This window comes from Rhagoletis pomonella, unplaced genomic scaffold (assembly GCF_013731165.1).
Source record: "Rhagoletis pomonella isolate Grant_MI unplaced genomic scaffold, Rhpom_1.0 Rhpom_scaffold_00011, whole genome shotgun sequence".
In the NCBI taxonomy this organism is placed as follows: Eukaryota; Metazoa; Arthropoda; class Insecta; order Diptera; family Tephritidae; genus Rhagoletis; species Rhagoletis pomonella.
The window spans coordinates 6,396,291-6,421,215 of record NW_023458565.1 but is presented as its reverse complement, the minus strand read 5'-3'; the positions used below and the strand labels follow the sequence as shown (position 1 = coordinate 6,421,215).

At 35.0% G+C, this 24,925-nt stretch overlaps 1 protein-coding gene across 1 annotated transcript in view; it reads right to left on the bottom strand.

Annotated features, from left to right (window-relative positions):
* The window catches only part of LOC118747126, a 73,156-nt gene that overhangs the window by 3,994 nt on the left and 44,237 nt on the right, over positions 1 to 24,925 (bottom strand). The window contains exons 13-22 of the mRNA XM_036481116.1: positions 23,843 to 24,064; positions 19,482 to 19,588; positions 19,200 to 19,276; positions 17,076 to 17,150; positions 15,345 to 15,536; positions 15,076 to 15,270; positions 13,805 to 14,079; positions 13,422 to 13,576; positions 12,956 to 13,118; positions 6,247 to 6,336 (exon numbers count right to left, since the gene is read on the bottom strand). Coding sequence (XP_036337009.1) covers positions 6,247 to 6,336; positions 12,956 to 13,118; positions 13,422 to 13,576; positions 13,805 to 14,079; positions 15,076 to 15,270; positions 15,345 to 15,536; positions 17,076 to 17,150; positions 19,200 to 19,276; positions 19,482 to 19,588; positions 23,843 to 24,064 — 1,551 coding nt within the window. The remainder of the gene's footprint in view (positions 1 to 6,246; positions 6,337 to 12,955; positions 13,119 to 13,421; positions 13,577 to 13,804; positions 14,080 to 15,075; positions 15,271 to 15,344; positions 15,537 to 17,075; positions 17,151 to 19,199; positions 19,277 to 19,481; positions 19,589 to 23,842; positions 24,065 to 24,925) is intronic.

Here is a 24,925-nt window from a genome sequence, read left to right as displayed (position 1 = left end):
CAAAACAGATTAAGCTTAAAAAATCTGCATAAAAATATTTTAAAATACGGAATCGTAAGAATGAGGTTTTTGATGCTGTTTTTTTACTTTTTTCAAAGATTGATTTACGAAAAACTTGAATAACTGGGCCAAAACTATTCTGATTTAGACTTATGGGATCTCGATAGAAAGGTATTTTCACACTGTTTTTATTTCTGTCCAAAAAAAATATCATTCGTGTCGCAATTTTTTTTTTTCAAATACCAACACATCTTAATTCAACTTTGAATGACGTTCGTTCATCCTACCTATCTCTTTCATCCTTTGAATGAGTTTATTAGAAAAGAAATAAAAAGGGTGAGAAAATACCTTTCCACCGACACCTCTTAAGTCTAAATCAGAAGAGTTTAGGCTCAGTTATTCAAGTTTTTCTTATACCAATCTTTGAAAAAAGTTAAAAAACAGCATCAAAAATCTCATCATTACGATTCCGTTAAAATTTTTTTTTAATTTTTTAAAAATATTTTTATGCAAATTTTTTAAGCTTAAACGGTTTTGTAACTGGATTTAAAAAAAAAATAATTAAGAAACTATTTTTATTCATAATAAACTCCTTTTTGGAGGTATTTTGAAATTGGTCCAGCTCACTTAAATCTTAATATTTTTACGAAATATTTTCGTGGACTTCTCAAAATATAATAGATTTTTTAATTCCAATGGAAAAATAGTACCGATTTTGTTTTTGTATGGGGAGTGATGCAGTCTAATGTACATGTGTAGGTTTAAAATTTTTTTTTAATTTAAATATTTTATTTAACTTTCCTTTGAAAGGCTGTAAAATAATTGTATGCTTTAATAATTTTTCGAGTACTAGATTAAGTATTTCAATACATTTTTTACTTCACCGAATTGTAACTTTTTGTAATTAAACACCGCCGTGAAATTGAATATTAATTTTAAAATTATTAAAAATGAAAATATTTCTTAATGCTAGGACATCCTACGAAGAGCCTATGGTTTCATTAAAAATCTGTAACTTTCAATCATAATCTTAAACTTAACCGCCGCAATTAAAATAACTTTCTTCAACGGCTAATGACTTTGCCCTTTTCCAATTAAGTAAATCTCATTTCATTCAATCAACTTCAGTAGAACATTCTTTTCCGCAAATTCGCATGTACTACGTACGTACTTACTCTTACAGTTGTCGTCAGAAACGCTTTCCTAAAGAATTTTAATTACAAATCCACAACAACTTTAATTTGCCAAGCCACTAATAACAATGAGAAAATCACTTGCAGTATTTACATTACATTTGGATGTACATACATGTGTATGTATAACATTCATTGTACAAGGTACATACAAGCATGTCCATGGGCAAAACATATACATACATACAAGCATAACTACGAAGTAATACGAAAGCCACTAAATAAGTCTTTACATTAGCCAAGCCTTTAGATAAGCAAAACGCTATAACTCAAATTTCAAATAAGTTTAATATAAAGCGAAAAAATCAATTCAAAAGTGACACCAATGCAAATGCCCTACATGTACATATTTACATTGTTTGGAAGGAAATGCCCCCTAAATGTATGCTTTAATATTGATCCTAAATTACAGATACAAGCTCAGTTCCGGTGTAGTAAGGAGTAAGGTAATCTTGAATATGTACAATGAAGAAAGGGTTAAAGGCAAAGATTAAAATAAAAGTAAAGAAAGCTAAAGATACAGACAATGAGAAAAAACTGCTCTATTATGAATTGTTAATGGGAAAGTGGAGAGGGAAATTTTTGCTTCCTTTTATACGTGACTTATATTTTAAAAGAGTATATATATTACGCAAATACCTCGCATAATTACTCATTTAAATTGGTGTTTGTATCTAAATCCCGTTAAACTAATCACATTTTCTTGCCAGCTACCAACAGGGTTGCTTAAGTAGCTAACAGGAAATTTTACCCGAGTTGAGCGTTCTTTTGTCGCTCGCTTACAAAAAAATGCAGCTAATGTTACATTATGTTATTTTATGTAATGCTATGTTATGTTCTTATGTTTTGTTATGTTATGCTTTATTATGTTGTTCAACGTAATTCAACTCAACTCACCAAAGCTCATTTCAAATAACCTCAAATAAACTCCACTCAGTTCACTTCAACTAACCTTAACTCACCTCACTCAAACCCACGTCTATCATCTCAACGCAATTAACCTCACTTCAACTATTCTAAACTCACTCACCCCAACCAATGTTATTTCACCTCAACTCACTTTATATATGCAATCTCACCTCATCTAAACTCACTTCAGTTCAATTCACGTCTCCTTAACTCAGCTGAGCTCAACCCATCTTAAATCACCTCCACTCCCCTTAATTTTAGTGGTTGAATTTCAACGGCTGGGCGAACAATAGTAATATAGATCGGCACTTACACAATATGATAGTGTTTGGCCCAGCTTCTCTGCCGATTTGTGGCGTGCGCCTTGATATTGTCACAAAAAGGGAAGAGACCTACAGTTTTACGCCGAGTTCCCAACGGCGATTGTATTTTTGTGAATAACTTAGAGGTTTGCCATTGTAAAAATCTCTGCGCTAAAGGACTTGTGGGAGCTGGGACTGTTGTTATATTAATCCACATCGAAAGTTGTAAAAAATCATCCAACACAAACCCTTTTTCAAATATTCAGCCTTATGCTGGGTTTCATTTACCCCGAACCGGTTCACTCTTGACTTTTAGTTTCCATGTATTTTGTAATTTGTCGTTCTGAGTAGGTTTATATAAATGATGTTAAATGTTACGATGCAAATTTCAGATTGTCTCAAATGACACTAGGATAGCGAAATCTAATGACTTATTTAGTGCCTTTCGTACTTACGTATGTATTCAAACTGTACTGAAATTAATTCGCACAACATTTTTCAGATATTTCATTTGAGCCTCATTGGATGGATAGCTAAGCAATAATGCGGATTCACATGGTACCAAGTAGCACTTGTAATTCAAATACATATGTATGTACATTCATATATTTGTATACAAGGACTTAAGTTGCTCGTGTCGTGTAATTTGAGATTGCTATTGATTTCATTTATTTGTCAACACAAAACCCATGAATAACTGCATACACGCTTAGATAAAAAATAAAATTGCCTTTTGTAAGCCGCTCATGAGCGCGTCGTAACTATAGTGCAAGGAATTTGAAATCTCATGAAATTCCCCTTAGTGTGTCCGACAAGAAAGACTTGTTTTTGTGTGCCTTAAATAACAACTAAAGAATTTTGAGAGATAAAATTTAGTTAGTTAACTAAGAGCGTTTAAAATATACTGAAAATATTTATTGTGCTGCAAGGAAATATTTGTACATGTGTTAAAAGTACAAAACCGCGTAATTAATATTTGCGTTAAAAATTAGAATTGCTCACCGGAAGCTTCTGACATCAGGCCTTATCTATTCACACCAAAGTATTGATTTATAAAAGTACCCGGAAATAGAATTGCTTTATAAAAGAGAAAATCGTTTTGAAATAAGACAGTTTTTACTCTCTACTGCAAAAATTTTTAGTAAGCCCGCACGGCGTTAAAACACCCAAGATAGAATTTCAAAAACCTTCAAACTATTCCAAATATTAGTAAGGTATAAGCGATTCGAGTATCATATTTCTTCTTTGTAGGTGTTGAATTTTTTTTTAAATTGCATAAATTTTTAAGTCAGTGGCACTCGATTGGTACATTTATTGGTTATTGGTACAAAAAAAAAAATGGGAAAATTTTTTTTTGTAGTCAAAATATTGGTTCAATACAGCGATGTTCTATTGAAAAGTTTCCGTAAATTAATTTTCGTGATTGGGATAAAGAAAAATATTTGGGTATTTACACAATTGGGATACGATTTGCACCAAATTTTGCCAAATATCCAATCGTGTGACACTGCCTTTAAACTTGTATTGGATGTTGTTAAAGAATCGACTATAAAAAACTAATCAAAATTAAATAACAACAAAAATAATATTTTTAAACTTGTGAAAATTTGATGCGGCTATAATTTTCTCGACTACTGTACAATGTACAAAAAAAAAGTTGCGGTTTTTCCGGCGGGATTACCAAACCTAGTATATTTTAATACTTCTACCAAAATATTTCTGAAAAATATTAAGATTTACGTGAGCTGGACCGGTTTGAAAGTACCTCTAAAAATGGAGTTTTTTTTTACCTATTCTACAACATAGTTTTCTCTCGCGCTTCTCGAAGAGATTCTTTTCATAGCCAAAATTTTTTTAATGTGAGTACAGAAGTTGATATAGTATCGATGGGAATTGTTATCCTCCTATTTTCATAATATAGAAATACATATTTAGTCTTTAGGTACATTTTTATAATTCAATTTCCATCCCTAATGGAATATCTGCTTTAAAATAGGACCAGAAACAAACAGCTGATTGCTCCCTGTTCAATAAACATACCTCCAAGTTAAAATTAAATATACCTAGCAGGATTGCATTGAGAATCTGACACAAATTAATTGCCAATTAATAATATTAATTTTGTTTATGATAAATTGGGTAACAATTAAGGCTTAAGTTGGTGAAAAGGATCTTAATTGCCAATTAGGTGCCCGTTTGAACATAGTCTAAAGTCCTCAGCGTCGGAGCGTCTTACTTTTTTCGCTACTTGATACTCGTCAGGTGAATTGCCGCTGCCACTTGTGCCATTTGTGCAAATTCGACTGCCGTAGGGCAGCCACAAAAACCCCTAACAGCGTTCGCCCCTGTTCCTTATCAAACATTTCATTCAATCTTGGGTGAAAGAGGTTTTTCTCCGTAAACTCTATTGCTTCAAAATCACTGTCACTGTCCAGTTCATTGCTCATATTATGTACAATAAAACGAATGTAAAAACCAAAAGGTAAGAAATTAACCTTGTCAATATCCCCATCTTTAAATTCTTGGAACTTTCCTGAGAGCTCTTAACTGAATAAATAATATTTTAGAGTTAACACCAGTGATTTTTTTTTGTTATTTTCGTTGCATAGACACCCCGAACCTCATACGGCTTCGTATACCAAATAAAATACACTGGTATTTTTTTTTTGTATTTGCTTTAGAATGCTGCCTAACGATTCAAATAAAGTCTCTTAAAGATTGTGCAACTCTTCGATTTAAAAGTTTTACTTAAAGTCTTGGTTAAACATCGCACTCTTTCACATTATGTAGTACAATACTTATTTATGTGGGTATGCAGCGCATTGAATTGCTGAACTTGCTGCTCAAAATTCGTAACAATCGTTCACTTTGTCTTCTTTATTGAATTGTAGCAAAACCAATTCGTAGGTGACAATGCTGCCGGCTACCTGCGAAGAAGAAATGAGAATCATGCAATAAAATACAATAACCGATATCAACAAAACCAAATAAATTGAATACCTATATAATGATGAAGACATGCATATGTATTAGGGCGGGTTGATTTTTTTTTTAAATCGTATAGCAAAAACGTAAACTACATAAAATTCTATGAAAATTCTCCGAAGAAACCATGTATCTAAAATAAAATCCTAATCCGCGCCTCTCGACTTGAAAATTTTTATGGTCGCCTTTGCCAAAAAAATAAATGTTAGAAAAAATAGGTTTTTCCAAAAAGAAATCGAGTTTTCTGAATAAAATTTTTTAGTAAGGTAGTTCTTTTGCGCTTTATATTTTTTCTACACTCAAAATTTTTTTTCATCAAAAAAATATTCACCCAGGTACTCAAATCAGAGGAGATGCAAATTGGGGTTCAACTGCTTTTTTGATAATTGAATATTTTGATTAGTCTCAAAACAAAACCTGTATTGCATAAACTATAATATAATATAATAAAACATAATATATTTCAAAGAAAGATTAAAGATTAATTTTAGCGAAAGAAGAGGAAAAAAATTTTAAAGTTGAGAGGTGCGAATTTGGGTTTGATTTTAGACCCATGGTTTCTTCAGAGAATTTTCTTAGAATTTAATGTAGATAACGTTTTTGCTATCCGATTTTTAATTTTTTTTTTCATCCATACACTCAACCCGCCCTAATATGTATATTCACAAGAAACGAAATAAAGCAGTTTGATATAAGCATATGAAAAAGTATGCAGACTAGCTATGAACACTGGAAAAAATTTGAATTATTGCAAGCATTTTCGAAATTTCCAATAATTCTTGACGTTATCTTGCAATACTACGAGTATTCAGCGTGTTTGAGCAATTCTCATTCAATACATATTACATGTTACTTACCGAGAGCACCAGCCCACGAGTCAAATGAAAAAATTTCATGCCCGATAGTGCAACCACGTCTGTGGTCACTTCCTCCGAAAAACGTTTAAGCTGTCAGCATGTATGTATTATATAAATGTATGTACGTATGCAATGCAATTTGTGTGAAAAGTAGAAAAAAGACAAAATGGAAAATACAAGAAGTAGTTTTTAAGCAGAAAACACAACCGACTTCAATTCTCATATACAAATTTTGGAGTACCGTTAATTTCTTCATGATCCAATGATCGGATCTAAACTATATTAGCATGGGACCACCCCTGAGGCACCACCTTCCCCATAGAAAAAGAATTATGGAAATCGGGTGACGTGGTACAAAGTTATTCGGTAATATACATAAAAAAAAATTATTCTGACGAATTGATAACCTCCTCCTTTTTTTGAAGTCGGTTAAAAAGAAACAAGTAACGAGAATGAGGGACAAAGAATGTGCTGATATTTAAATACCCGGCATCAGGATTTTCAAATCGATGCTTCTCAAAGACGGCAGTCAACTCATGACTGCGTGAAATATTGTAAGATTGCACTGGGTACCCAGCCACTGTATGGGCAAAGAAAAGTAGGTGACCAAGGAATTAGTACGAAAGATAATTACATGTCGGTTCAGACGTGAACTCTAAGTAGATTAGCATATTCATTTTATCGCGTTAAAGAGAAGTGGCTAACATATTAGAAGTATTCCTTCAAATAGGAAGTCAAATAGTTACCTTCCAGTTCTCCATAAAAAAAAACTCACCTAAATAAAGCTATTCGCAGAGGTTTGTCTAGTAATGGGGTAATGCTCCGCTTTCCAGACATTCGTTGAGCATATCTGAGCTTAGTTGGTAGTTGGTATAAGTCGAGGCCGATTCCTTATGAATGGCGTTTATGGCCTATGGGTCATTTTATTAACCTTGGCGCCTCGTCCGTCAGTTCATATAGATGCGTTCTGACGTACCTAGGCGAGGGCTTTGCCGCAAGCAAATGTCTGTTCGGGTGCGCACGTCTGTGTTCTCCTACTAGTAGGGCTTGCACATCATGAAGTTGTTGCTCCTTGACGAGAGAAGATCCTGTGGCGGTCCGGAGTGCAACTGTTTTCGAAGTCTGTAACTCCTTCCACTGTATCCTGCTACTTAGTCCCGAACGATCACATGTCCGTTGGGACATTTTGTATGCCGAAGGCTCCAAGACTGGTCAAGACGTCGCAGCAGGTACCTATGGCATACAACCCAGAGGGATTCTTTTCATTAGTATGAGACAAGTTAGCCAAGGTGTATGCCACCGACCAAAAGACATATCTACGTATACTCTGACTGCAGGGCTGCGCTTCTTGCCGTGAAAATAAACGAAGTGCCCGCAAAGCTGGTATGGGACTGCCCTCAGCTTTTAATACTCATCGTATCTAGGAACCGGGATTACCACATTTGGTAATCGGACCTTATGGTCGCCAAAAAAAGGCGGTGCACAGAATTTTATAGACCCAGCAGCCTTTTAGACAAATACCGAAGGTAACATACAGGATAACTCTTTTATCAGAAATATCAACAAGGTGAACCGAAGCGTCCATTAACTTCAATAGGAAGCAAGTTTTGCACTTGGAGGCACTTGTTTGTCAAGGAGTTTTTTATTCTGACCAGTGAAGATTGTATCGCAAGCACTAAATGTGCCACTACGAACTTTAACTAGGCTTCGCCTCCACATACGTGGGTCAAAGAAGGCTTGTTAGAATAGATTTTCTCAGTCGCGGTAACAACCTACGTAACCTGCTCGCTATTCTTCATGTATATTTCGAGATTGTTTCGTTAATTTCAACGAGCGACCGCCAAAAACCATGAAATGCACAACCACAAGGATTTTGCTAGCCTGCGTGAACCGAGCACGGTTTAGAGAGAGCTTCGTTAGCTCAAAAGGCCGCAACACTGCATTTTGGTAGGTATTTTGGCAGAACGCTGCACATGGGGGTATTTGGTCGATTTATGCGGCCAAAATTATTTTTATGAACATTTTAACTCGAAATGTTTAGAGGAGACGTGTTGGGACATATAGAATTGTAAACGTTTAAAATCAAATAAATAGAAAGGGATGATGTCCAATTATTACATCAAAACAAAGAAAATAAAGTTTCTTAACTTTTGACATCGATATACTCCATGTTGCCGTGGTCCGATTGTAGGAACACGCATATTTACGTGTTCGTCTCGGCGGGGAGAAGAAGGTAGATATCTAGGCTAAAACCTTAACAGAGTTACCACCTGTTAAAAAATTTCGCTCAATTAATTAATGGGTTTGAAAAGGCTTTATCTCTAACCAACCACCCAGGATAGGATTTTCACTGGTTTAAAAGATCAAATTCAACTGTAATTTAGGGAATTAGATAATTCTAATATGTACACCTGCGTTCAACTAATTACAAACGAGATTCAAAATGATATTGTTTGTAAATTATGTTTATTTTTTTATTTTTAATAATCTTCACATAAAATATAATTCAATCTGTAACAGAAACCGCAATAATAAAAGTTTCAATGCTTGCAAAAATTTCAAAAAATTGTCATCAAAATTTCCAAGTTTTTAATCAGTATATTTAGAAAAGTTTCGTGTATGCAGTTCTGTGGCCCATTTAATTGTAGTCTAAGAAAGTGCAAGTCTGAAGTCGTTAAAAATTACCGTTGATTTTTTAGAATTTTTTTGTGGAGGGAGTTGCGCATTTTCTTCCATATAACACATGATCAAAATTTTTTGTTTTTATATGAAAAAAAAAAAACCGGAACACCCTCCACAAAAACAATTCTAAAAAATCAACGGTAATTTTTAGCGACTTCAGACATGGACTTAAAGGAAAACAAATGTTTATTCCGAAATACATAACATAGTTGGGTTCGCCTAACATTTCCGCAGATTTCCAGCAGCAGGACCGAAAGGTCCTATTTTTTTTTAATGGATTCATATTCTGGTTCAGCGGCCTCAAATTTATTTTTTTTAAGTTTAATTTTAGTATTAAAACAAGTAAGAGCAGCGCTGTCTTCGGCTATGCCGAAGGCTTCATACCTTTCATGAACATCTGCAAATTTTACTTTGACAGATTACTGCTTTTGAATACATCTGCATACATCGATAGAGGAGTTACATACTTATATCAAAAATCGCATCTAAACAATCAGAGGTATGGAAGATATACTTTATATGACACCAATCTAAGTGATTTTCACCGCTATGTGATCGGTATGTAAACCGGTAACACAATTTATTGGGTTTAGTTTCGTACATAAAGGAGATATATGGCAAAAACTGGTATCTTAACAATCAGCTTATACAGCATAGATTTTGACGATTTTCTCAGTAGACTTTGTATTATTATTTATAAAATATCTTACGAAATTTATCGGTTTTAGCTGTTCAAATAAAGGAGTTTTACAGTAAAATCCCATATCTGAACAATCAGATGTATGGAAGATATATGTTGTAGTCATCCGATCCTTGTTATATTCACTGTAAGTATTCTGTTAATAATGAGTGAAAATGGTGCGAAATTTCATGTTCCTAGCTACATAAATGGATGAATTATAACGAGAAATCTCATATCTGAACAATCAGTTGTATGGGAGCTATAGGTTATAGTTACCCGATCTTTTTAATTTTCACTGTAAGTTTTCTGTTGATAATTATTGAAAACAGTGCGGAATTTCATGTTCCTAGCTATATAAATGGAGGAGTTATAACGCAAAATTTTATATCTGAACAATCAGTTGTATGGGAGCTATAGGTTATAGTGAACCGATCTTTGTAATTTTCACTGTAAGTATTCTGTTGATAATGGGTGCAAGTATTGCAAAATTTCATGTTCGTAGCTGCATAAATGGAGAAGTTATAATGAAAAATCTCATATCTGAACAATCAGTTGTATGGGAGCTATATGTTATAGTGGTCCGATTCTTCCGGTTCTGACAAATGATTAACACATTATAAAAATACACCCGCCGACCAAATTGGATTCTGATATCTCGAAAACTGAGAGACTAGATTGCATACAAACAGACGGACAGACAGACAGACGGACAGACGGACATGGCTAAATCAACTCAGCTCGAAGTTCTGATCATATAAGTATACATTTTAATGGGTCTATCTCTTTTTGTTCTGGTACTTACAAACGTCGGACCAAAGTTATAATACCATTTCATGCTCATGAAAGGTATAATTACAGATGAAAATGAAGGGCACATAAACTGAAATGCTTAAAAATGCAAAAAAAAAAATATTAAATATATCACAAATTCATTGCAAAATATGCTTTTTTACTGCAACTTGTAGGTTTTTGTTTTCACATTGATACGTGGATACTTAAAACAAAACAGTTGATACTTTTGGATACTTTTTAGGCAACATTTCTGATATACTGGACGTAACTGTTGGACTCAACAGTTGTCAACATTTTAGCAGCAGTTGAGGTAAACAGTAACGCCATAGAAAAGCGCCGAATAAAACTATTTTTTGATTCTCTTCGCCTAAATTTTTTATTTTATACAAACACCTCCCAAACACAATAACTGCTTCAAGAATAAATCTCTTTAGTAAAATCGATTGCTGCGTAATTTCTACGAAAGAAATGCTATTCTACTTTAGGCGGCCAGTGAGATAACCATTGCAATGAATGCCAGAAGAAATGCACTCAACTAGGTGAGGAAATAAAGAAAGAAAAAGGAAATTGGAGGTTGAGCTAAGTCAAAGTGGAACTGTTGGGCGCCATCAAATCACAAGTGTATTAAGCCAATCAACATTTATGGCCAGATAAAATATACAAAGTAAATAGAGTGGAAAAGGCGTAATGCGGAAAAGTGCAAGGTGACAACAAGAAGACGTAAAGTTAACTTATACGTATCTATTTATGTACGAGTACTAAGGAGTAAATTTTATCACCGCCATTTGAAGTGTTGCTTCAACAAATGTTGAGTGGACAAGGAATTTTTAGTACTTATTGCTATCGTTGATTAAGAAGTGTAAGTTATAAAAATGTTGACCTATTACGTGTGCTTTTAAGGCAAAAAAAAAATGATTTTTGGCGTATTTATTTTTAAAACGTTAATCATATAATTTTTCTGTTTGTTTTATTTTTAATTGGTTTCTTTTTATTCTTATGTTATGTAGTTGATGCAAACGGCAGCCGTTGCATTAGAACAACAAATTTGACGCGCTTGTGTACGCATTAATAAATGCTTATTGGCTATGATGGCTAGAACAATTTTTTACCATAGCTACTTGTATGATATTGCTCTAAGTTAACGATGCATATGTATGTAAATACATACTCGTATGTATCTTCATTAGGGGGTTTCAGAAATTTTTTTTTGCAAAATTCGATACGCATACCCTCAAAATTTGTTTCATTTGACCCATAGTATACAGTTTTATACTTCATTAAATCTTAGATTAAAATTACCATTAATTTCTTATGATTTTATTTTACCGTCGGTGTTTGTGGTTTTATTCCATTTAAAAATAAATTGTGTTCATCCGTTATTTGGAGGTAAATGTGCGCAAAAAAAATCTAAAAAATCAGCGGTAGTTCCTGGAAAATTAAAATTGCACATTATTACTAAAATTAAAAGGACTATAAAACTTTATGCTCAAAAAAATTTAAGCACTTCTGAGAAAAAAGTTTTAAATTTGGATGAAAGTTTTATAAAATTTGTTTCAGTGTTCTATAAAGTTTTATATTTGGGTTTATATGGTATTGGTGAGGGAATGGACTACACTTCGTTGCATAATTTTGGGACCGCCACATATTAACAAGTTTTGACTATTTATTTTCGTATTATTTAAATTTTAATATTTTCTTATAAACATATAGTTCATTCAATAACAAACACCATACCAATCCGCATTTCAAACTTTGTGCCAAAATTATAAAAATTCAGAGAATTTTCACCCAAAATTTTACTTTTTTTTAAGAATTTTTAGAAAAGATTTGCGTATGCAGTTTGCGAACATACTCTTTTTGGAAGAAAATGAATAATAGCATCAACAAAAAAATTTACAAAAATCAACGGTATTTAGTAGCCATATGAAACTCGCACTTTATTATACTAAAATTGCTTAGGCTATGAAACTGCATACGCAAAACTTTTTAAAAAATTATCTAAAAAAAGTTAAAATTTTTATAAAAATTCGCTGAATTTTTATAATTTTAGCACAAAGTTTGAAATGTGGATTTGTATGGTGTTGGTTATAAAATGAAGTATATTTTATAATACTATATTGGTTTGGAGACAAACCAGTTTCGGCGTTTTACCATCTTCAGTGTAATTTATCGTTTTCGATAAAGATGACACATCGTCGAAACTGGTTTATCTCCAAACGAAATTTGACAAGGGACGACGGAAAAGCGTTCCACAATACATCGTTTCTTCCAGTGGCTGTACCGTAAACAGAGAAAATATGTCAAATAAAACCGGTTAATTTAAAAATGAGGAGCCGGTTTTTTTTTTCAAATCGTTTTTTTTTCAAACTACCGTTTTCCGAAAAATGCAAATAATCAAAAACCCTATAAATAGCTTTAGTTGAATGACCTTGCTTAATCTTTTTAACTTACAGTTTTTAAAACGCCTCTTTTTAGCTCGACTTGAAAGTGTTTAAATCTTAACGTAATAACAAGCCAATCATTAAAAAATTTTTTAAGTTAACTCCAACTCACCTCAGGACACCAATATTCACTCGAAATACCACGAAAAACCACAAGCGGCCGTCGCGATTCATCATTAATTTCGGCGCTGTACAACGATAGCATTAGTGTGCGCATCAAGAGGAAGCCCAGCGAGAACCAGAAGTACATAACGTGTGAATAGGATGGCTTTTTCCTAAAACGAACGAAAATGTCTTTTTAGTGCAGCTGCGGGTATCTGTACATCTTTATAAAGAGCATTTTATAAGCGTTATGAAGCACACGTAGATCCGATACAAGAGTTGGGTGGATAAGCCCCTTAATGCCTCTGTAGGCATTCGAATAAGATATTCGGAAGTACTACCTGACTGCTTTCGAAAGGAGGGAGACAATTGGCTTAATTTCTTTGTCACGGCTCAAATCGACAAATGATTTTAGTGCTTCAATACCCGTACTCAGAATAAGGAATTACAATATTAGCTTACTACTTAATACTCACTGTAGGCTCTTAAGAATTTTTCCGCATATAAAAAATAGGTTGTTCGAGAAACATAATAGCGTAATAACGGAAATGGTGTCATCTGTAGCTTCGCATAGTTTACATAAATTGCGATAATTTATGCGATTTTCCATCCAAAATTTCTGCGTGGTTGGCTGCCATGAAAACAAGAAAGACAAGACAAGTGCTAGTTAGACATAAATATTTTTAAATATGCGCCACTTAAGAAACAAGTGAAAGGTGAAAATAAAAAAACAGTGAAAAATATGGGTAACTTACACTCAAATCAAAAGATGAAAGTGAAAAATTAAATCGAATTTTCAACAGCATAATGAAAATATTTTGCCAATAGAAATTATTTAGCAAGCAACTTGACGCCTTACCCGCTTGACTGCACGCAACATATGTTCGTTGAGTTGGCGAAAACGTGCCGACAGCGCCACGCTCACCGCCATCACGAAGATATCATTGAAATTCCATGCGAATGTCGATATCACATTCAAGACTTTGCCAAAGATGCCCGCCAGGTTGGTGTAGTCGAAGTAAACAAAAAACTGCGACCAATTTGAGTAGAGGAAACTCTGAATGGGATGTCCCGGCATGGCTGGACACGCGTTTACATAATAGATAATACCCAACATGCTCAGCAAATGCTCCACTGCGTAACAAAAGTCAAACAGAAGGGAAACGTAGTTAGCAGAAAAGTGGTAAAGGACCAACCAACTCAATGCACAGAGGGCCAGTAGGCACTCAAAAATGGCCAAAGGTCAAATTTAGAATTTTAAATTTTTATGCTAATAGCCAAAATATAAAGTATTTAAGGTAATTGTTAGCGAAATATTATAGCAATTGCCTCAATATTGTGGTCGCAATTTTATTTTGATTGAAATAGTTGTATTTTAAATTTACATGTCCGGTGTAGAGTAAAATTAAATTTTTTTGCAGAAAATAATAAATATTTTCCTTTTTTCTTTTATTACTTGTTAATAAGATGTAGTCATATAAAAAAGTAGAAAACCATAATTCAAAATAGCATTTGCTTAAAAATACAAAACTAAGTGTAAATTCTTAATTGGTAACAAAAGAAAAAAATATAAAAAACAAAGAAATGGAAAATACAAAAAGAAATAAAGAGGCCTGAATTGGTAATTGCTAAAAAAATTAAAATATATAAAAAACAAAATAAAAATTTACCGTGAAGTCTACATTCGTAATTGGTAGAAAAACTATAGATTTAAAAACAAAAGCAAATAAAAATTAAAAAATTAAATCTACATTTGTAGTGTAGCCTCCTGCTGGTGGGCTTCGGCAACTTCATTTTATGTAGGCTGACTAAGCCGTTTCGAGTTTTTTAAATCTAACTTCAAATTCGTAATCATGGAGTAGCTAGTTTCAAGCCAATCCGATTACTTTACACAATATTGTCCGCCATATTGGATCCGCCATTTGGAATTCTTAAAATCTAACTTCAGATTTGTAATCAGTGTCCACAAAAACCCCCTGTAGCAAGTTTTAAGCCATTCCGATAAGATTTCGAATATTGACCACTTTTTATCGTTTGCTGGCCCATAGTGGAACTTTGTAGCAATGAGCAACGCCAAGGGCGCATAGGATTTGTATCATTATGTATGTATGTATGCACGTACATACTCACCCACAGAGCACATAGTGGCCACCAGCGTGATCATTTTTATACGATACGCCAAAGCTGCTTTCTGCATTTCCGTTTTTAAGGGCGGCAACTGGGACTCGGTACGCTCCCATTGCAGCATCAGCGCTGGCCATTTGCGTGCCAATTGAAAAAATGCTATAGAAATAACAAATATCGATACATAGAAAACGACCGCCTCTATAAGTGGGAAAGAAAATATTATAGTTTAAGAATTTTAAATTAATAGTTGGATTCATCCCCTTTCAACTTACCAACTGTGTCGAAACTAAACGATTCACGGAATGCAACGGAAATCGTGACCAAACTGGCGGGTCCCAGGCAGGCGATTACCAGCAAAGCGTACCAGGTGCGCACACATTTCCAAGAAAAATACATTTCTGATGCAGACTTTGAGAGCACACCACAAACGGGCATCAAGGCAAATAGCTGTGCCAATAGCAAAACTGTGTGAGTAGTAAAAAAAAGGTGTGCACACATACAAATACATATATGTATGAACATAATTAGGTATGATTTGAATTCTCAAAGAAGAAATATGTATTCGAGAAAGTATGAAAAATACGAGTACAAACAAAAAATTTTAATGGGAACAAGCACGTGCATTCTTTAAATGGAAATTGATTTTCTTGTTTGTTTTAAATGTATTTTTAGGTTTTGTGCCCGTCCCGCTTCAAGAATAATTTTTTTTTTCATTTCTAAGTGCACGTTCCGTATTCTAGGTTTAGTTTAGGTTAGATTGTGGTGGCCGGACCGAGATGTGAGCTCCCATAGCCATTTAATTACCATACTGCATAGATTTTTCTTTGAACGGCAACTACTGGCCTAAAACAAAGTTCCGCAGTCAGCTTATATCCACTCCGGAGAATCCCTCGGGAGTGTTTATGATATGCGCGCCCAGGTGTTTAAAACTTTATCTGACGAACGCCGAGGGAAACGTGTGAGTTTCTAAAGGTCAATATCTGCAAAGAACACCGGTTAGAATCGAGAGCTGTCGCGTAGCCAGCTGCAGAAACTCCCTTCATCGCCTGCGGTTAACAACCGGCCAGGAGGACCTTGCAACTTAGCATATCAGGGTTTTATCCCAGCACACGCTGGACCGACTGTACGCCCATCTGTCTAAGAGCAGGCCGCAGGTTTCCAACAGAATTTCTATGTACTCCTTATCCGAGGTGAAGGCCTCGAGGGTACCTTGCCTAGCCAATTCATCAAATCTATAATTTTCATTGATGTTCCTGTACCCTGGGAGCCAGATCAGCTTGATTTGGAAGTATTCCGAGGCGCTTGAGGGAGAGGCCCGGCATTCCGCTGTTTTATCAGAGTAGATGTTTACACTTCTAATCGACGAAACGGAGTCAGCTTTATGGTGCGCACCTTTGTCTAAAAACGCTGCAGAAATCCAGCAACCTAAACATGAGATTTGTTGAGAGTTCCTGATATAAAACACCTTCTTCAACTCTGATATCCAGCTTCGATCCACTCATGAAGATATTTATTGGACCCGCAATGTCAATAGGTGCAACAATGGGTATAGCGTTAAGCGCCAGTGTGGAAGTGATCCAGAGCGGTCCAGTGACTTCGACGAGGGCCGCCGTTGGCATGTAGAGAGTAGACTTTTCTACGTGCTCGTTTCGAGGTTAATTCGGAACATTTTCGGGTACATTTCAGTAGTAGTTGGGAACTAGCTCAGAACTTTTTCGGGTCTAGTTCAGAACTATTCCGGCACTAGTTCGGGCCAAGTTCGGAACTTTTCGGGGTCATTTCGGGACCAGTTCGCAACAAGTTCAAAACTTTTTGTGGACCATTTCGGGACTAGGTCGGGACACAGATGTTTGCATATTAAATTTTATGACTACCTGGCACTTACGCCTTTTTTTTTGTTGGCCACACTTTTAAATTACACATTTTCATTAGAACTTCTCAAATGGCCTCAATTTAATAATTGCAGTTAACAGGTTAAATTGTTATTTTTCACTTAAACTTACCGGGTCCAATGGCCTCCAAAAAACTTCCTGAGTGTTCGTAATCTTTTTTTGTGCCGCGACGAAAAATATTCCGTGCTGCAAAGGTATGCAAATATTGATCAAAATAAGACAGTTAAATACATATTTTGTGTACATATATACAATTTTCACCTACATATGTACATACATATCGTCACCTGAAATGCAAAAGTTGTAACTTATAAAAAAAGATAATAATATTTTTTTGAATTAGAATTTCGGGTACGCAGTTTTATAGCCCGTGCAATTTTATTATAATAAAGTGAAAGTTTCAAGTGGCTACTACAAAATACCGTTGATTTTTGGCATCTTTTTCTTTTGTTGACTGTACATTTCTTCCATATAAAAATTTTGTCGAGCATACTTTGTGTGGAAGAAATGCAGCAGCATCGTCAACAAAAAAAAAAACAAAAAATTGTCAAAAATCAAAGCTATTTTACAGGCACTTGAAACCTACGCTGAAATAAAATAAAATAATGAAATAATAATTTAATAACATTTAATATAGAATATAAAAATATTAATAACATATTTAATGCTGGTCATAAGGATAGCGCAAAGGGGCGCGCTTTTGAAATTGTGATTTTTTTTATAAAATTTTAAAATCAGATTTACACGTTTTTTGTTGTAGAATATGCTACACTTTTATAAAAAAAAAACTTATTGAAACTTTTTCATATTAATTCATAAACTTGCTGAGCTATAGCTGGCCAAGGTCAAAATTGTGGCAAATTTACTTTTTGCCCTTCTGTCCCTACCGTTGCAAGGATTAAGTCTTGTATTTGAACTTTTTTCTGCGCACTGATCTCCAAGTGTTTTATTCGAATGAAAATTTATCGAGCATATGCAGCCATTCGGAGTACCTGTAGTAACGAGTTTTGGGTCTTTGAAAACTCAACTCTGAAGGGAATGCTCATAGAACTATGAGAATAGAAATGTTATTTGTTTTTCAAGACCAAACCGAACATTTTGGGACTTGGTATTTTAAATTTTGTTTTTGTTTCCAGGCAATCGTATAGAAATGCGTAAACAGGTATGTGAACGCACACATTGTGTACATTTTAAATAACTTCATTGATGGAATTTAAATGAATAAGTTAGTATAAAGTGTTGCGGAATTAATAAAAAAAAACACTTATGAAAGGACAATACTAAATTTCCACTATCCAAAGGCTGCTTCTATATAAAGCAGCTGCACACAGGTATTCTTGGGAAGATACAAGATTTCAAATATGCGAATTTTCCCACTCCATAATAAAAGATCTACTTAGGCAGAAAGTTGCAAGTGAAATCCCTTCACCAAACATGCAAACTCCCATAACGTTTAGATAAAGTTAAAGGGGTAGATGGCCCCTGGTGTTACAGGCTAAAGTTTTATCAATCCTAATCTGTGCCAAATTAAACCCTGAAAAATGTTTTAAGGGGGGCTTTCCAGTTATCTTTTCAGATAGCCAAGCAGCCACGCAGGCTCTCTCAGACAGACTGATGTAATCCAAAACTGCTTTAACACGCGTCGAATTTCGGCTGCCTAAAATACACTTACATTTTGGTGGATGCCAGGCCCCTGGGGAATCAAAGGCAAAGAAGTCACTGACGAGTTGGTGCGAGTAGGATTGTTAACTGGCTTTCTATGACCGCAACCATTTTGGTCCTCTTCGAGAACGATAATTACTGAATGGGTACACTTTGACCGCAATAAGTTCAGGGTGGTGGTGGGGGGGCCAAATTCGGGCCAGGCTCTTCGGCTACACTTTTAAGATATTGGATAACATTCAATTACACATAAATGATATCAGCCTACTATCTGAGTGCCAAACTAGCCACAACAAACTACGATTTCATATGCACTGAGTAGGTATTATCGGATTGTCAGAATGCTGACTCTGCTTTGAAGACGAGGAAGTTTCCAAGTATATTTCAGCCTGGGCTAGACAACGATTAATTTATTTTAAAGCTCCAATCGCTAAACCATTAATTATTAGGAATTCAACTACTAAGATCCTTTAAGGACTCCAAGAAAGCCAAGGTTAGATATACAAAAGACCTTTCAGGTTGCAGTGTCTCTTATTCTGACATACCAATGCCTTTTTGTAGTATTCTACTTACCTTGCAACATGCGTAGGTGTCGTTTGCGTTGTTTTAACATATTCGGCGTACCACTTGGCTGCTTCAACTCAACTATTCTATATATAAATAAAAAATCAAAAAGCAAAATTTAATAGGAATTGAATTTAAATGCGAAACTCAAATTAAATTTCGATAAATCAAACGAAAAATATGTATGTATATTTATGTATGTGTGTACGAAAATTCACTGGCAAAATAAAATTATGTAGATGAAGTGCGTATACAAAAAAACCCAATAACCAACCGAAAAGCACTACTCACTCGCTGCCCACTTTACGGCTTCGCTGCCACAATTTAATATGTTGCAAGCGCAACTCCTGACGTTGCAACCAATTTTTAGTTATATTTGCAGCAATTTTCATAGCAATTTAGTAATTTGTTGTGTAATTTATTTTTATTTTTATTTTTTTCTTCTTCTAACATTGAAGAGTATGCAAATTTCTCTATTGCATTTTCGTTTAATGCTTTGCGATTATTAATTCGCGCTGGTGCGCGGCTGCAGAAATTCAACAATTTCAAGCTAAATTTCATTTCCGACTAAACGCGTGAGTTGGCAATGTATGTACAATTATATGTACGTGAATACGCTTGAGTGGACAAACTATTTGTAAATACATATGTATGTACGTATGCATTATTGCATGCCTGCATTGTTGCAAGCGAAATGCGTAAACAGCTATGTGACCGCCCACATTGTGTACATTTTAAATAACTTCATTGATGGAATTTAAATGAATAAGTTAGTATAAAGTGTTGCGGAATTAATAAAAAAAACACTTATGAAAGGACAATACTAAATTTCAAATGATTAACCACCGTTATTAGTAGCAAATTGGGGCGTCGAGTTAAACATTTTCTGCTTGAACGTGTTTACATCAATTTTCAGCATTAAAACGACGAAAGCCATTGTACTTAATTGGCAAACCGTTGCTAGCGTTACTTTGCAAACAAAAAAAAATGAGAGTGACGTAAAGTGATTACAACTTGGAACTGTGCATAATTCTACTAAATAATACTAAATATATAAATGTGAAAGTGTGTGAATGAGTGAGTGTGCGAGTATGTTTGTTGCTCTGTAACACTAAATATTCTTTGATGAGGGTTGCCACGTTCTTCAAAACTTAAAATCAATTAATTAATAAGCCAAATGGATAAAATATTACAATTTACTTCATAAGTATTTTTAAAGGGGTTGCCACCTGTTAAAAAGCTTACTCGAATAATTAATAAGTTCACTAAAGACAACCACAACCGTGGAGGCGTCGAAACGAAGATGGCTAAAAACTATTTATTTTTAAAATATTTTTTAACAGTGTTGCCACCTATTCAAAAAGTTAAATTCAATTTAATTAACAAGTTAAGCGAAATATTTTAATGTGGATATCAAATGAGAGAGGTTTTACGAAAGCAGTATCTATTTGGCAAATATTTTTGAAGAGGGTTGCCACCAGCTTAGGAATTTAGTTGACAAGTTATAGTAAATCCCGCTATTATTATAAATGTGAAAGTTTGTAAAATTCTAAATTCTTAAATAGCCAGCTCAGTTGAAATTCACAACGCTGACCCTGTTCTGGAAACTCGAGACCAAAAGCATCTTTTTTAAGTAAAATTTATTATTTTCGGTCATATAATTTGTGTTTTTTTTTTGTTACATGTACGTTAAACCGAACTAAACCCCTGGCCTTCCAACGACAAATGGTTTTATGAGAATCTTTGCAGGGCATAAATACACTCGGAGGTTTGCCATTGCCTGCAATGGGCAGCCCTTGTAAAGAGCTTGTTTTTAATCTAGATCTTGCTTGATGATATATAGACCGTAATAAACTAAGATGTTTTATGTATTTTAGTAGCTAAGTATTTAAAGATTACTCACCCTCTTTAGAACATTCCATAACTCGACATAAGAAAACTGCTCCAACAATCGCGATGTAAAACCAACGGCAAATTCTTAGCTTCAGGCGCGATTTTTCACCTATGGCTCTCTTCCATGGCACCTTGGGTATTGTCTTGTGACATCCCTCGAAACTTGGTTCTCACTTATGCTCGCCATCACTACGCTGCCGATGAACATTTGCTTTACAAACTCGACCAAAGAGTTGTCCCCATGTTTCATCAAGGTATTTGTTGGGGCATATTTTATTGAAAGTCCATAAAAGCTGCAAGGCAATAGTCCTTGAAGCTTAAGGATTATTCGATATATATATATATTCGTTTTGGTAGTCCTTTTGACAGCAATCGACTCTAAATAGTGAGAAAAAAGGAGATCCTATAAAACTATTATCTTAAGATCGCGTGAAGCTTTGCTGGCTGTATATGTGTAGTTAAATTTAAAATGGTCTCTGAAAGTGATCAACATCCAGTCTACAAAAGTTTCTAGTTCCGCGGCATGCCACTTCTAAGTATGAAGTTGTGATGTTCTGATTAGATGCGGACCAGCAGCTTTAATAGGTTGAAAGTTTCGTACAGTTCTCATAATCTTCTCTTTCGTAACAGGCTTATTCCTCATTTCACAGGAAGGAAGGTCGATGGTGATTGTCGCTGTCTGTGTCCCCTGTTCCCGACCCGCTATGGTCCAGGATTCATCTTACTTCGACAAAAACAATTTAATAATGGTCATATGGCTACCTCCTTACGTAGCAATAAAAGTAAGTTGCATGCCTCTATTGCCAATTACTACTAAATTAGTTATTAAAAGGTAATTGAAAAGTTACTCACCTTGACTGTTAATATCCTTACTCACCTCTGGACATGGTGTGTATTAGTATCACCACCGATTGGGGCAAGTCCACCCCTGGAGCTGTCCACCATGTTACGCAGCGGCGTATGAGGAGGGCCCTTAGCCTCATTTGGAATATAAACTAAGGCCAACGCGAACAGATTGCCTCCTATCGCCATGTGTAGCCATGATGTCATCATCACATAGCCTTAAGTTGTTCACCAAAAATTCCTGGATAAGCGCCACCTCCACGTCTCCTCTTTAAGGACGTTCCCATAGAGCAGCCAAGGCTTCCTAAGACCCGTGGAAATTGTTCTACAGTACCTCGTTTTGGGTACCTGCCTCCTCCTCCACCTTTATGACGGGGACAGTGCGGGCGTCAGCGTTGCCTAAATACACTTTTACACAGAGAAATTTTCGTTTTCAAATTTGTGTGGAACGTTTTACTTTTAAAAACGTTTTGACCCAGGTTTTGCACCTACAATATTTATTTAAATTTTGAGAACGAAAATTTTCAATTCAATTTCCAAAATCCATGTTTTTGTTTTTGGTACTCAAATTTTCAAATCGTTTTTAAAAACGATCGTTTGATAATTGAATATGCGCATGTTGAAATTAAATCCTAAAATGTTTTTTCTTCATTTTAAAAATATGCATTTTTAAATATGATATTCAAATTTTATTTTTATTAATTCACAACAAGTCATTTGGTATATACATACATTGTCAAAAATATATTGATATACATATATACTTATAAATAAGTTACAAAATTTAATAAACAAAATACAGATGTTTTACAAATACTATATACATACATACATACAGATGTTCCCGCCTTACTTCAACGCTGGGCCTGCTAGTTTTTCTTCACGCTGGTCAAACCCGGTAATTTAAAGCAAGAAAGTTTTAAATTATAATTTAATAACGCATAAGAATTTATTTTTGTAAATTATTCTTACCAAAACTTTTTTCGGTCGAAGAAGTCCACCATATCACCAATGTCCCTTCCATGTAGTTAGGCGGTTAGAATGGCGGTATTGTTTGTATATACTTCATCACCTTTTTTGAAGATTGAATTAACTTATTTATATCAATACAATTTTTTCGACAAATGATGCAAACATATGAAATGTTTTTCATTATAGCTAGGTAGCTTTTTAAATTCTTATGCAAAACATTTTACTTTTAAATATTTTTCATACTTAATTGACTGAAAATAAATTAAATTTTTTATTTTAAAAGTGTATAGTTTTATTTTACTTGTTGAAAATTGTGTCGCACTACAATTCGTTGGGAGAAAATCCTCAAATGTTTCATTTTAGTTTTGAAAACACGCATTTTTTCCGTTATTTCTTTAATTTCGTCTGTTCTCCTCAGTAAAAAAGTAAATATATTATAACGATCGTTTTTGTTTTGCGAATGTTTCGTTTTAAAGTCGTAAATACAAATACTGTATTTTTTATTTTGTATGAAGTAAAATTATTTCAAAAACTTTTATTTTACAATTTCTTTTAAAAACTTGCGTTTTACCTGTATCATTTTCTCTGTGTAGGATCGCCACGTCCAGGCTATAGAAAACTCAGTGCTAAATGCTCATTGGACTTCATATTCAGTTACGGCACGACTTGCTTTGAAGAGCCATATGTTTTCGTTGCAGAAGGGATGACTGGAAACTAACCGCCTTGCCCTTGGTCTGACTCCTCAAGCCTTGCCGTGGGTAGACAACCCCTCATTTTAAACACCAACCTCGTATCGTCGGATTCTACCGCTTTAATATAACCCAACAGAACTGAGAGAAGACTCGAGGTTTTATACCACCACATTTGCCTTCATCCATCGTAATTGCCACAGTCAATACGCAAGTGAGGATCCTAGAAACTTCAGCAGAGCTAAGCCTTGCTACCCAAGACGGTGGCCAGAGTTGCCTAGGTGTAGTCTGTGCTGCTCCACTAGGAGCCTTGGAGTGATTTTGATATTTGGTAGTAGGACTTTCGTCCTCTCCATCGTTAATGGCCTGGGATGAATTTCCCGAAGTTTCCATCTCAGCGATACCTCCGATATAAATTTTAATGACCGCTTGTCGCAATTTCTTACTAGAGCCAGGCCGTGAAACCGCATCTGCTAGCTTCGCAGTAGTATTAGCGTTTGATGTGCACATTGCACCATTGGCAACAGATTGATCAATCGTTCCAGCGCCATTCCTGTAGCTTTGGTGGTGCTAGGCCCCATTACGGAAAACTTTAGGTCTGGTTCAGAGCCACGCCAGAATTGCGCTCCTCAAGTGGATACGTCGCTTACTGCTGCGCCGTTCTACACCGATTTATAGTGTAGCCCCATAGGATCACATAGTTTAGTCAGAATAAAGAAAATTTTCGAGGCCATGCGAGAGTTGATGCCTGCGCTTCAGAGACAAGGCGCTCAAAGCTAAATGAAGTTCAGAAACACGACTCCTCTAAAATGTTAGCCACTCCGCAAACTTATCGGCAATTAGATTGGAAAGTGCTTCGAGAACTGTCAGATTTTCAACAAGACGATGGCAGTAGGGCATCATTCTGAAAGCCATTTCTGAAAGCCAGTCTGAAACAAAGCGAAGGTCAAGTCAAAAAGAGGGCGATCCCACTTTCTTTTATCTGTTCCCCAAACAGGGTCGGGGTTCACAGTGGCCCTAACCAAATGGGCACGAGTGGAGTGTGGAGAGAGTTAGTAAGAAAAAGAGGGTAAGTACTTAAAACAAAGCAAAATCAGACTTGAACTACACGCTCGGCCCATATGCCAAAAAATTTCATAAATCCACTAAAGCTTTTAAAGTTCAAGGCGCCATATCAAACTTAAGAAATACTAATTGGCCACAATGGATTCCTCCGCTGATAAAAATGTACCTACTTGCCTTAACTGTTTTCGTTCATCATTTACAAAGTAAGTATGTAAGAATGTATTTCAATTGTGAACGTTGAAAAGCACAACGACAAGCCCAAAACAATATACC